The following is a 12,267-nucleotide window of genomic DNA, read 5'->3' as shown; positions in this document are numbered from 1 at the left end:
AATCGTTACAGTTCTGAAGTTCACAATCAGTGATAATTAATTCAAAATGTTGGCTAGATATAGTTCAACTCTTTTGGCAAGGGCGAATGTCTGACTGAAAACGTGAGGCTGCTTTGAGCCACAGTTTACAATCTAATCACATTGTTTTTCGCAAAACAGCGTGGTATCGAGAATCCTTACGACAAACTGAAGAATCGTGTACAGTGTGGCTCTTGTCTGTGCCACATGGTTTAGGGTGCGCACCACTACGTTGGCAAGAAAAAAGCTACAGTTAAGACTGTTGTTTAACGTGAGGCTTGGAGATGTTAGGATTTTGAAAGTGGCGGGTTTAGGGAACAACCAGCAATGCACATGTGGTGTGCACTATTTACAATACCACAGCATTCTAGGCCATGTACTCATGTCATATAGTGGCAGCAATGTTGTAAGTGATTCAAAGTTTAGGGTTGTCAAATATAGTAATCAAATATTTTAACTATCCCACAGCTAGCACACCTGATTCAAATGGTCAACTAATCATCAAGCGAACTGGTTCAGGGCTACAACAAAATTGTGACCCGTCTTGGGGTCCATGAGGAAAGATTTGAAAACGAATTTACAATGACGGCCTACCCCAGCCAAACAGTAACGTGGACGAAGCTGGGCAAATTGTGCGCCGCCCTATGGGACTCCCAATCACGGACGGTTGTGATACAGCCTGGAATATGGTCAGAGAAAAGGCACTATGTAGGGTTCCCTAAAGCAAGAACCACATCCTCTTTTGATGTCATCACAAATGTGATGAGAGGCTGAGCAGTATTTCCTCTGTGGCAGTAGGTCTATATATAGGCTTAGTTGTTGACCAAGGCATTTTAATACAGTTGACTCAATAATAAAAGCGCAAGTCATATCACAAGCTTGTTTTAGGCAGGTTTTTTAAAGTAACACATAGGCGCCAAAAAGGCCCCGCAGCCAACGCCACTGGAGTTACCCATTGGCGGCGTCGAGCCACAATTGAATGGTTAGCAAAGGACCCATCAAGGGCACTTAATCAATAGAAGAAATGTGTGTAGCTGCGACATTGGCTACTACTGTATGCTGTCTACAGGTGACACTGGAGTACTTCTACACCTAATAAGCCTAGGCTATAAGCACACAGGCAACAGGGGCATTGAGAGGTCTACACTTGCCGTGCAAAAATGTACCCTAAATCAATTCCAAAATAGCCTGCATGCTATGCTATCTACAGGTGACACTGGAGTATTTCTGAACCTAATAGGCAATAGGGCAGTCGAGTTCACTACCGGACACTTGCGGCTGTTGTGGTGGTGTCTGTCCTCTGCAGAGAGTGTGGTGTCCTATAGCGTTATTCACAGCACAGAGCTATGCCTGGCCATGGCGCCCGAGGATTCAAGGGATACAGTGTCACTAACAGAAACACACGCTACCCTCCCGTAACAGAGTGAAATGACAAATAGCTGGAGGGGAGAAGGGGGCCACTAGCGGATGGGCAACAATCTGTTTTCATGCACGTTAGACAAAGGCAGAAATTGGGAGGAACATGGAGAGGCTTGAAATTAAACCTGACATGCAGTGTCTGGTGAACGGTCGTCCCTCTTTGAGATAGCCTCTGCTTTGAACATAACAGAAAAGGCCACCGGGCCCAAGAAGCAACTTATAACAAATGCCCTATTTCTCCTTATCAGGGTTTGATATCGTTCTTCCATAGTGAAACAACACACTACGCCACAGCAGTTATATCTAAGGACAGTAGCCTACTACACACCATCTCTACTTTAGCAGATGTGGGGCTAGTCTTTGTTAAATTACCATCATTGACTGAGTCAGCTCTCAGTGTAGAGTGTCCAATCAAAAATGCATATTTTGACCAATGGGTAAAACATATTTTTTTAATTAAAATGGTCCAAACCTCCGGTCTCTATCATAATCCGATCAAATGTTATTGGAGTTTTAACCCTTGTGTATCCTAGGGTGACTAAAAATCTATGGAGACCAGAGGGGGACAAAAGTGGTAAAACAGAATTGCATCAGCTAGGCTGGATGCTGTGCGAGAATTAAGGCAAACTGACAGGCTCACCGTTGAACTCGTCATCTTTCTTCTTGAATCTGGAGGACATAAGACAAAAGAGGCAAGATCGATATCGAATTTGAGACATGTAGCATTCTCTGACTTTTTGGAAAGATTATTGATATGTTAGAGAAAGACCAACTGAGCAATTCAGAACACGAAGAATCAGATTTGTCTTGGCAAAATGTATTTTATAACATAATGAAGCACGTTTTCACCCACTCTGGGCAAAGTGAGTGAACACCCCACTCAGTGTCTTACGTAGAGTTTCCACAAAGTGAATCACATTTCAATTCCCTCACGATGACCAAGATGTGTATAAGCTAGGTTACTTAGGTAGGCTGTGTTTAAGTCATCCCATAGTGCCAGCCTAAACCAACACCAAGGCCACCCCCCAGAATGTGTGTGTAACAGTATCTTTTAAGGAATACCTAAGATAAGGCCAAGGTTCAGAGGCAGGTTACCAGAGCAATCAAAGCATGTTAGGAAATTCTACAACTACTGTAGTGGAAATATCCCTCACAGCACGTTGGAACACGTAATGCAAATAGAGTGTATGATGACCAAAATATGGGCCAACACTTTTTGTTTGGCATCTTAAGTCGATTAGCTTGAACTTGTTTACTATTATGGATCAGTCAAATATACAAGACATTGAGACAACCAAAGACATGACATGAGCATGCTATGGCCGTTTTTAAGAGCAAAATGACAACCATGTGGCTTGCAAGTAATGGCCAGAAGTGGTATGAATGATGCGTTTCATTTTACAGTAAAAGTCTCATTTCAAATGAACAAAGATGAATGAAGGGGCGACATTAATACAAGGTAAAAATTAGTCTCATCAGCAGTAGTCTACTACCTACCACCTTGGATATTTAGGCTGTGTTAGATGGCTAGTTACTACATCTATGGTTTAGCTGATGCTTACCTAACGGCAAGTTTGATCAAAACACATTGCCCTATTCGGCATGATCGCTCCAAAAAAGGGCACTCCTATAGACTAATACAAATATAAAACAGTCTATTTTGAGATTCCGGGTCAGTTAATAATAGATGCACCATGTCTGTTGGCAAGCCACTAACGTTAGCTTGTTACTTGTCCATCATAGGTATTAGCTAAAACAACACCGTAGAAGCACCGCTAGCTGCGGCTGACTCCGCGTTCGTTCGCATCATGTTTGGTGGGACCACGGTGAAATAGTCGTGCGGCGCGATCTAGCTAGTTGGCTCACATTAGCTTGTATCAAGGCATTCAGCTTTCAGATTGCGACATATCGGTGTGCAACGACATGATTAAATATCGGAGTTATTTGAACCATGTAAATGTATTGCTTCTAACTTTAAAAACAAATTAATGAGATTGGCAAAACATGTTGCTAACTAGGAGGGCTAGCAATAATTGTGATAGACTCAAGACTCACTGAGCGATGGTAGCCAATACCATTGCATTGGCACAACATTACGAGAATAAACCTAAAAAAGTTACATTATTATTGACGCTGAATTCATCATGAGTACATAGTGAGAAAAGGCAGTTTGCACGTCAGCCAAAATAGGGCCCATCGCTTTGGTTTTGGCACCAAGCTAGCTTGCTAACGCTAAATGTCTGGCTAGCAAGCTGACCAAAACGTATGCAGAATGGATTCACACCTAGCGCGTTATCGTTAGCGTTATTGCCCGGGCCTGTAATTTTGGCTCGGTTTTCAGACGTATAAAAGTGAATTGACATTATATTGTGGTCTCGGCGTAAATGTTATACCTTCATTACTCTCAGAATGTGTTACAGACGGGAGTCAAGTCGGTGTCCTTGCCTCTGAAAAAGACAACTGAAAGGACTGAAAATGGGAAGTCTACACTTACCTAGCTTTACTTTCTACGCCATCTTGGATCCACTTATCAGCCCATCGCAAAGGATAGTGGGATGTAGCTCATCTGAAGGTTGAGGGGATTTGGGTCTTTTTGGTGTAGGTTGGGGTTTGACGATTGTGGACTTCCAACCTAGTCATATAGCAGCCTTTATAGCAAGTCATTACTCCAGTTTTCATATATTTCCCTAGATAATTGCACAAACTGTTTTCCAGTGTTTGCCTAGCTGAGCACTGTCAATTATATAACAGTATTGCACAAACAAAACATTCTGTCGAGTATTTTTGTCCATTTCGTCCACTATATTTTGACGTATAGATGATTTGGACAATTAAAACAATAGAAAGGTAATGTTTAATCTTACATTACTACATTTAAATTATTTCTACATAATATCTCAATGCCTTTACTTTTGAATAACTGTTGTTTTTTTATTTTCATGTGGATATAACTACACAGTAAGGTAGAAACATTCAGCATCTTGCATAAACTCACTAAATAAGTCTTGATTTAGTGTCAGCTGTGCGTGCTGTAACATTTATAGTCATCCTAGATGGCTACAGAGGATCCAGAACCTTTCAAACCAACAACAAAAAGCTGCATGTCAGGTTTGCATTTCACAGCTTTTAAATAAGTATTCTTAACTTGATCTGACAACAGTTACATACAACTCTGTAATAATCAAATTTTCTGTTACAATACTCAAAATAATATCCATTATGCAAGGTGAGAGTAGTTTGTTTACATTGCGAAGTAGACATAAAAAGACATCAAGAACTTACAGTAAATGTTTTAATACAGCAAGTTGCACTCAAATGCTCTAACACTAAATCCCTTATGACGGTTACATGAAAAAGAGAGTTGGAACAGGAGAGAAAACATTAACAGTGTATGCCCCTCTGTGGTCTAGGTTCTAGAACAAAGTACATGCCCAGATTGTAGTAGATAAACTTGGGAGACCACTCTAAACAATGTCATTTGCATTACATCAGTGGGACAAGAGATAGTAACAACATATGGCCATAAGACTTGTTTATTGTAAATGCTTCAACTTTGCTGACCGTAAGAAACAGAAAGGGATGTGGTATTTGTTATTCCAAAAAATTGGAGTAGTTGACATTGGAATAACGGTTCATTCATCAATATAAATTCAGAAGAACATTTAATTGAAAATTGAAAACAATGTACTCGGTCCTCATCACTGCAGATTGTGTATCATCTCCTCTTTGGCGATGAGATGTGTGGTTTTGTTGACCAGGGACATGAGGGAGTTCAGTTTGTGGGACCAATCGTTGAGCAGGTCGTTGGGGTCCTTCGGCCTCTGGAAGTTGATGATGCCAGCTAGCCTGTCTACCTTGGCGTAGATGGTCTTGTTCACCACCAGGTTGGAGAGGAACTCCTCAGACTCCTGCAAGACATAGAGATGCTAGAACCTGTGTCTTCAAAAACCATCAATAACTAATCACATATTTAATTTAGGGTACTATAGTACATCTATAGATAACTCTACTCCTCTGCCACGAGGAGAGCTGCAGATATTGCGATGAGCGAGATGCAAAGACCTCGCTCTCACACAGTATCTGCGCATGTGCACGGGTTCACTTCACGCCGTTACAGCAACTGGACCAAAACAGCGGAAGAAGTTTAGCCTTGCACTTAAACGCTCTTAGTTGTTATGGAAATTGACCCACTATGCTGTTTACTTTATACATTACATCATATCTCTAAGTCTACCTTCGATTTGACCTTTAAGCTACCAACAATTCTAGTATTTTGTGCTTTATTAGGTTCCCCATTAGCTACTGCTAAAGCAGCAGCTACTCTTCTTGGGGTCCAGACAAAACATAAAACATGACGTAATACATAACATGAGTAGACAAATACAGCACAGGGACAGAACTTCATATATTTAAAATAAGAATACAGGTTTTCATACATTCCTTTGCTCTACGGTTCTAATTGCTTTGTCTAAGCCGGTTCTGGCTTCCTAATCTCACAGCACCAGTTGTTCTGTAAACACCAGAGATAATCCCACAACATCAGGAACCATCCATGTCCTTGGTTCTTGCGTAAGCATTTCGTTGGACGGTGTATCCCGTACATACGACTAACAAAACATGAAACTTGACGTCAACACTGTGCACAATCATGTGATTCATAGATGCTATTGAATGCAAGTGCAACACACACGGAAACGGAAATGCAACAATCGTGTGGAGTTTCACCAAAGTCGTTAACTCCTGTTCAGTTCCCCTGACGTGAACAGAGCCACATATCATATGGAGCGGCACAGAAGTTTCAACCTTATTTTGGAGGGAAAACTATCCCTTTAAGGCTGCATTCATTATGGTTAAGGGCCAGTAAGTATTCCATCCCCTGACAAAAATGTAACAGGTGTAAAGAGTAGATCGGTGGTGCTTACGTCAATGGAGAGGTCCAGGAGGCCAGCCATCCTCTTCATTGTGATTCTTGTGTAATATTTGGCCATAATTCTTATATTCTAAAGAAGAGATTAAGAAAAACACAAAAATAAGCAACGGTGGAACATAACATAGTTGGAATCAAAAATACCAATTACATGAAAGATTCTAGATGGGAAAGGGATGTTTCCAGATCCTTTTCAGCAACTATGTTCCAACGAAAGACAGCTTTGTGATTCCACCACAGATCCTTTGCTAAAACAAACTATCCCACTAAAGTAATTGTGATATTCTAGCTATAGATATTCCATGAAAGCAGTTCCATAAACTACTTACGTGCTCCACCACTCTATTCTTGAGGTCCTTCCACCTCTTCTCGCCCTCCTCTGAGCAGTTGAATACGTCGGTGGCCGGGCTGTCGGGGGAGCCCTCCCTCAGCTCCTTCCCATAATCCTCCACCAGGGAGGCCCAACGCATTAGCTCCATGGTGGTGAACTGCTTCAGGAGGTCCCTTGAGGGAGAGGTAAAAGGGAAACCAGGATGAGACGAACCACAGCACGGCACTGGCGCCACCTCACAATGATATGAAGTTGAGGCACCAGAGTGTAGCCTAGGTTTCACCGTACCACAGAGATCAAGCATATGCTTTTGGTAGCTTAGCTAGGTTTCACCCCTGGGAATTGGCTAGGTTATATGGTACCTTGGTGAATATATAGTTAATTACTGTGTTACAGAATTGGATGTCGTGCTAGGTTGATGAGGAATATTGTGAAACAGTATTGAATGCTAAGATTTTCACGAATGAATCATCTCAAGGTTACATTGTTCCGATGAGGAATATTTGGGCATTGCTGATGAGAAATAATGTGTTATACCATTGAAGATTGTAAGGAATGAACCATTGAAGCTAGATTACATTCTTGGTATTTGAGGGAGAAACAAAAGCACCGGAATGTAGTGTGATTGAATGTCTTACTTGTATTTGGGTATTTCTTCCAATTTCTTGTCTTCGTTGATTCTGTGCACCAGGTCTGACTGCTCGTTGTCGTAGGGAGCCAGTATCACATACAGAACAACACTTTTCAGGGCCTGGAACAGGAAAGAACATTAGCGTTGTATTGTTATGTATTTTAAAAAGGTACAATCTGTAACGTCTTAGTCCCCCATGAAGGCAGACCCAATCTTAGTTCCATTTACACCAATCAGTGTGCAGTCCACTCGCTAAGACCCCTCTCCAACCAAGTCCTGCTGCCAGAGCAATATTTCTCTCAGAAACAAAATGTACAGCGTGTGCCTTTAAAAAGGCATCAAATCATATCAAAAGACTATCATCCTGATGCCTAAAACAGTCTTCTGAGACCAGTGTTTACCTGTTGCCATTTGGAGCTATCCTCCAGAATGCAGGGGGTATCATAGATGGCACGGTAGTGTTTGCAGATGGACAAGTAGGATCCCTCGTGCTGGTCTACTTGGATCATCAGATTGTAATACTTCAGCTTAGACTCCTATGGAAAAATAGTGACGTAAATGGTTAATAATATTGCAGCTTGTATGTTTCTTCATCGGGAGCAGCGTAGACAGCCAAAACTAACAGTCATTTTTTCCAAATAAAATCTGATTTCAGTATTTTGCAGGAAATAAATATTGTTTTCTTTAGAAAACTGTTCCAGGAATAGGAAACAAAAGTGAACGTTTTGATTGGAACATTGAACGTTTAGGTAGTTCCACCTCCCCCCCTATAGGACAAAAGCATAGCTGCGTCTCAAATGGCACCCTATTCAATACATAGACTCCTATGGGTCCTGGTCAAAAGTAGTGCACTATATAGAGAATAGGGCGCCATTTGAGAGGGAGGCCATATCATAACACCCAGCCTGAATAAAATATTTGGCTTTCCTCTCTTCTCTCACCTCGGTGCCATCCTCTGTAAAGAACTTGGTGTTGATCTTCTTGCTGATGATCTGGGTGCGGATGTAGTCCTTGACAGCGATGCACAGTCTCATTTGCTCCAGGATGAACTCCACCTTCTCTTTCTTCTCCATGGAGCCGTATGTCTCCACCTGTAGAGTGAAAGAGTGCATGTTGTGAGAGGCAGAATGTTTTACTCTAGCCCTGGGTCACGTTCATTAGGGCACATCGTATCAAAACGTTTCTCATAATACCACTCCCATTTTGTGCCTACTGAACACAGCCCAGCTGTGCTACATCACAGCCTGGACCGGAAGAAGAATGGTGTGTGAACATCTGTTGCAGTGGTTCTGCCCTCAATAAAGGACATACTGATGGAGTGCGCTACACTTTACAGACATTAGATTTTATTATGGTGTCTCAGTCAACTTTCATTGAAATGATTAAAGGGAAATTTCACAATTTTTCAATTTCATATTCATCATCTCCAGCACCAACCCAACATATGTGAAAATGGCACATTTCTAAGTTTTGTAGTAAAAAGAGAAGACAAGATAAGTGTTTCCAATGACATCATCCACCAATTAGTAGGCAATGCCTACTCATAATTGGTAAAATAAATCAAAAAATCCCACAATGCACACCGATATCATTGGAAACACTTTTCTTCTTCTCTCTTTTTTACTACAAAACATAGAAACACACCACGCTCACATATGGTGTGGTGGTGCTGGAGATGAATATGAGGTTGATTTTAAAAATGTATTTCCTTTTATTTGATGTGAAGGGGATTTGGCCACCAGTTTGAGTTCTGCTCATGTCTGAAGATTCAGTCCAGTAAGTCAAATAGCTTCAATCAACATGGACGGTTGAAACCTCTTACCCCTAGTCTATAAGAAATTGTGAAAACTGCCAAGTAATGTCTGCGAAAGCCCATTACCTGCAGCTCTTGGAGGATGGCTGCGGCCTCTTTGACCTCGCCATGCTGCTCCTTGATGTTTGCCAATGTTTTTGTCAGCCTGGCTCGCTCAATCTCCACATAGATCTGAGTGAGGGAAACAAAGTCGTTAGCGCATTTGAATTGAATGGAGACATGACTTGGACACACAAAAGTAAAATATTTTGTTTTATGCCATCTGAATATGCATGATTGGTGGTATCATCTTAAAATGTCATTTTAGGATGATCCAAGTAAGGATAATCAGAGAAAGTTCATGACACCACGTACCTTTCCAGCGGTCACTGTGCGTAGTGTGTCAATGAGTCTCAGCTTAACGGTCAGGTCGGTCACGGTATCTACATACTTGTAACATTCTTGCACCATCTTAGCAACAGCCTGAGAAGAGAGAAACAAAGCAAAAGAGAAGATATATATATATATATATATATATATATATATATATATATATATATATATATATATATATATCGAAAGAGATAACATCAGGCAACACTTTACATGAATGAAGAAAACATTGCTTTAATGGTAAAGCACCTTTCTTAACCTACTGGTGCATACCTGGGGTGTATTCACAATAAACCAAACGTTGGCAAACAGAACGAAATAGGGAGGGACCTACATTAATTTGTCAAATAGAAATGGTTGACAAGACGTTTTTCAACTGCGTGCCCTAATGAATACACCCCTGCCTCAATGTTTTACCTTCCCTTAGTATCCCCTCAAAGAAGGAGCCCCAAGTCTCACCCCTTTGAGCTGACTCCTCCTTTTAGAGAGCAGCATGATGTTTTCATTCAGGGCATCCATGTCCTTCGCTTCATAGCACATCTGCACAACGGCCACCAGGATTCTGGAGGTTGACACCATGTCAGAAGCCTGTGTAGATGGATTGAAAGAGGACAATGTTACTCACAAAGATAGCTATGTGATTAGTCAGAGGAGTACGATCATAGAGATTATAGTTTAATCTCAATGGGTATGATGTTTAATTAGAAATACATTTATGAATTCACGCTCACCGTTCTTGTTTGCTTCTCCAGCGACAAGAGGCTTTCAACGGCCTCCTGCAGCCTGCCTTCCTAAAAAGAGCAGGAGACACATCTTACAGTCAGGACAAATGACAGACAATCGTTACAAAGATCAATTGAATGACCACACACGATCAAATTACAAGACAGATGACCAAAAATACTAATTAAAACTGGATCATCCATAACGTTGTTGATGAGGATCAGAGTCTAATTTGAGAAAGCCAAAGATGTCAACAACACATTTCTGTCAGCTTTGACACATGATTAAAACGGAAACATCACTAGCTAACGTTAGTTAGAAATATACTAAAGTTACAGCTAAAGAAAAGGGGTCCAAGAAAAACAATAACTGTGGTACCTACGTTAATAGTTGGTTGATAAATTATTCTAAAATCCGACTGAAACGACCAAGCAGCTGGTTAGCATAACATAACACCAAGAGCTACTGTATTAGTAGTCTGTAGGTAGCTAGAGAAGCTACATGACGAAAACAATTACCGTAGCTAGCTAAATAACTCATCAATATTTATAACTTACAAGTAAACCGAATCAATATTTGTGATACGTTGTTATAATAGAGCCGCAATGTTGCATATTATGAAAAACACTTTATTTGCGAACAAGTTGGATAGCCATTTTGCTAACATTCGTGATGCACCATGACTCAGCCAGCGCTGGCCTCATTCATACTCAACTTACTTTTGCCATTTTGGCACACTCCGGTAGACGTGTATCTACAGTTGAACTGTAGTCAATCTCCATCTTCACAAGCTTGCCATCTGATCTTTCTGATCGCTCCACCTCTGCTGACATGTTTTCCGACATCGTAAGTTGAATACTACGGCGAATTGACAAGCGAAATGTCTGCTAAGTGCTAAGAACTGCTAGCCTGCTGCTGTTGTGTCAAAACTACAGGAAGTGAAGGAAAACCGGCCAATCACAAGGAACTGCAAAGGCCACCTAGGCTGCCAGAAGGACCCAGAGAAGGACCATAAAAAAATATTGTTATTTGTGTCAGGCGTTTTGAGAGTCAAGACTTAGTTATTCACAAAGCATCTCTCTCTCAATTTAACCTTTTCAGCTGCCCTCCCATTAATAGGTTGTTGATGGGGGGAAACTGTGCTCAGATTGAAACGTTATAATTTCCAGAATTATTTTCTAGATTATTCTGGTATCTTTTTTTAAGCATTACAATAGTGGACCACAAACAAAAAGAACCCTGTCTGTGAAGGAGGGATTTTAAGTAAAGTGAATGTAAACCCAATTGTGTAAGAAATGGTCTAATTGACGACGATGATGATGATGATGATGTAGTCTCGAGGCCATCCTTCCAAATCTCATCTCATTGACTCAACCATCAAAGTTTCAAGACAGTTGTGCACTATCCACAATCATGAAGTGGAATGACATTTATTGGATATTTCAAACTTTTTTAACAAATCAAAAACTGAAAAATTGGGCGTGCAAAATTTTCAGCCCCCTTAAGTTAATACTTTGTAGCTCCACCTTTTGCTGCGATTACAGCTGTAAGTCGCTTGGGGTATGTCTATCAGTTTTGCACATTGAGAGACTGACATTTTTTCCCATTCCTCCTTGCAAAACAGCTTGAGCTCAGTGAGGTTGGATGGAGAGCATTTGTGAACAGCAGTTTTCAGTTCTTTCCACAGATTCTCGATTGGATTCAGGTCTGGACTTTGACTTGGCCATTCTAACACCTGGATATGTTTATTTTTGAACCATTCCATTGTAGATTTTGCTTTATGTTTTGGATCATTGTCTTGTTGGAAGACAAATCTCCGTCCCAGTCTCAGGTCTTTTGCAGACTCCATCAGGTTTTCTTCCAGAATGGTCCTGTATTTGGCTCCATCCATCTTCCCATCAATTTTAACCATCTTCCCTGTCCCTGCTGAAGAAAAGCAAGCCCAAACCATGATGCTGCCACCACCATGTTTGACAGTGGGGATGGTGTGTTCAGGGTGATGAGCTGTGTTGCTTTTACGCCAAACATAACGT

The 12,267-nt window shown here is 41.0% G+C and overlaps 2 protein-coding genes across 9 annotated transcripts in view; both read right to left on the bottom strand.

The window, feature by feature from the left end:
- The window catches only part of LOC109888734 (probable helicase with zinc finger domain), a 61,089-nt gene extending 57,049 nt beyond the window's left edge, over positions 1 to 4,040 (bottom strand). For 3 of the 8 annotated variants that reach the window (XM_031829344.1, XM_031829404.1, XM_031829376.1), the window contains exons 1-2: positions 3,932 to 4,033; positions 2,078 to 2,106 (exon numbers count right to left, since the gene is read on the bottom strand). The gene's annotated coding sequence lies outside the window, so the exon portion shown is untranslated. Of the gene's footprint in view, positions 1 to 2,077; positions 2,107 to 3,830 lie in introns of all 8 variants that reach the window. The other 5 variants (XM_031829385.1, XM_031829395.1, XM_031829359.1 and 2 more) reach the window with 5 other exon arrangements.
- A 314-nt stretch (positions 4,041 to 4,354) lies between these two features.
- LOC109889581 (26S proteasome non-ATPase regulatory subunit 12) lies at positions 4,355 to 11,221 on the bottom strand. The gene is made up of 11 exons (XM_020481126.2): positions 10,954 to 11,221; positions 10,243 to 10,302; positions 9,971 to 10,099; positions 9,494 to 9,601; positions 9,206 to 9,310; positions 8,268 to 8,417; positions 7,728 to 7,862; positions 7,334 to 7,446; positions 6,694 to 6,868; positions 6,360 to 6,437; positions 4,355 to 5,345 (listed from the first exon to the last, which is right to left on the bottom strand). The coding sequence occupies exons 1-11, from the start codon at positions 11,077 to 11,079 to the stop codon at positions 5,136 to 5,138; spliced, it is 1,389 nt and encodes a 462-aa protein (XP_020336715.1). The 5' UTR covers positions 11,080 to 11,221; the 3' UTR covers positions 4,355 to 5,135.
- Between the last annotated feature and the right edge of the window lie 1,046 nt (positions 11,222 to 12,267).

Source organism: Oncorhynchus kisutch, linkage group LG1 (genome assembly GCF_002021735.2).
Source record: "Oncorhynchus kisutch isolate 150728-3 linkage group LG1, Okis_V2, whole genome shotgun sequence".
Taxonomy (NCBI): Eukaryota; Metazoa; Chordata; class Actinopteri; order Salmoniformes; family Salmonidae; genus Oncorhynchus; species Oncorhynchus kisutch.
This window is presented reverse-complemented; position numbering and strand designations above follow the sequence as displayed.

What these genes read in the sequence shown, in the direction of transcription:
- LOC109889581 (XM_020481126.2), bottom strand. Translation starts at nt 11,079, where the DNA reads ATGTCGGAAAACATGTCAGCAGAGGTGGAGCGATCAGAAAGATCAGAT. An exon ending in TGGAGAAGCAAACAAGAACG is followed by an intron (nt 10,100 to 10,242) that starts GTGAGCGTGAAT and finishes CCATCTACACAG; the next exon opens with GCTTCTGACATGGTGTCAAC. An exon ending in TCCTGGACCTCTCCATTGAC is followed by an intron (nt 5,346 to 6,359) that starts GTAAGCACCACC and finishes TATGTCTTGCAG; the next exon opens with GAGTCTGAGGAGTTCCTCTC.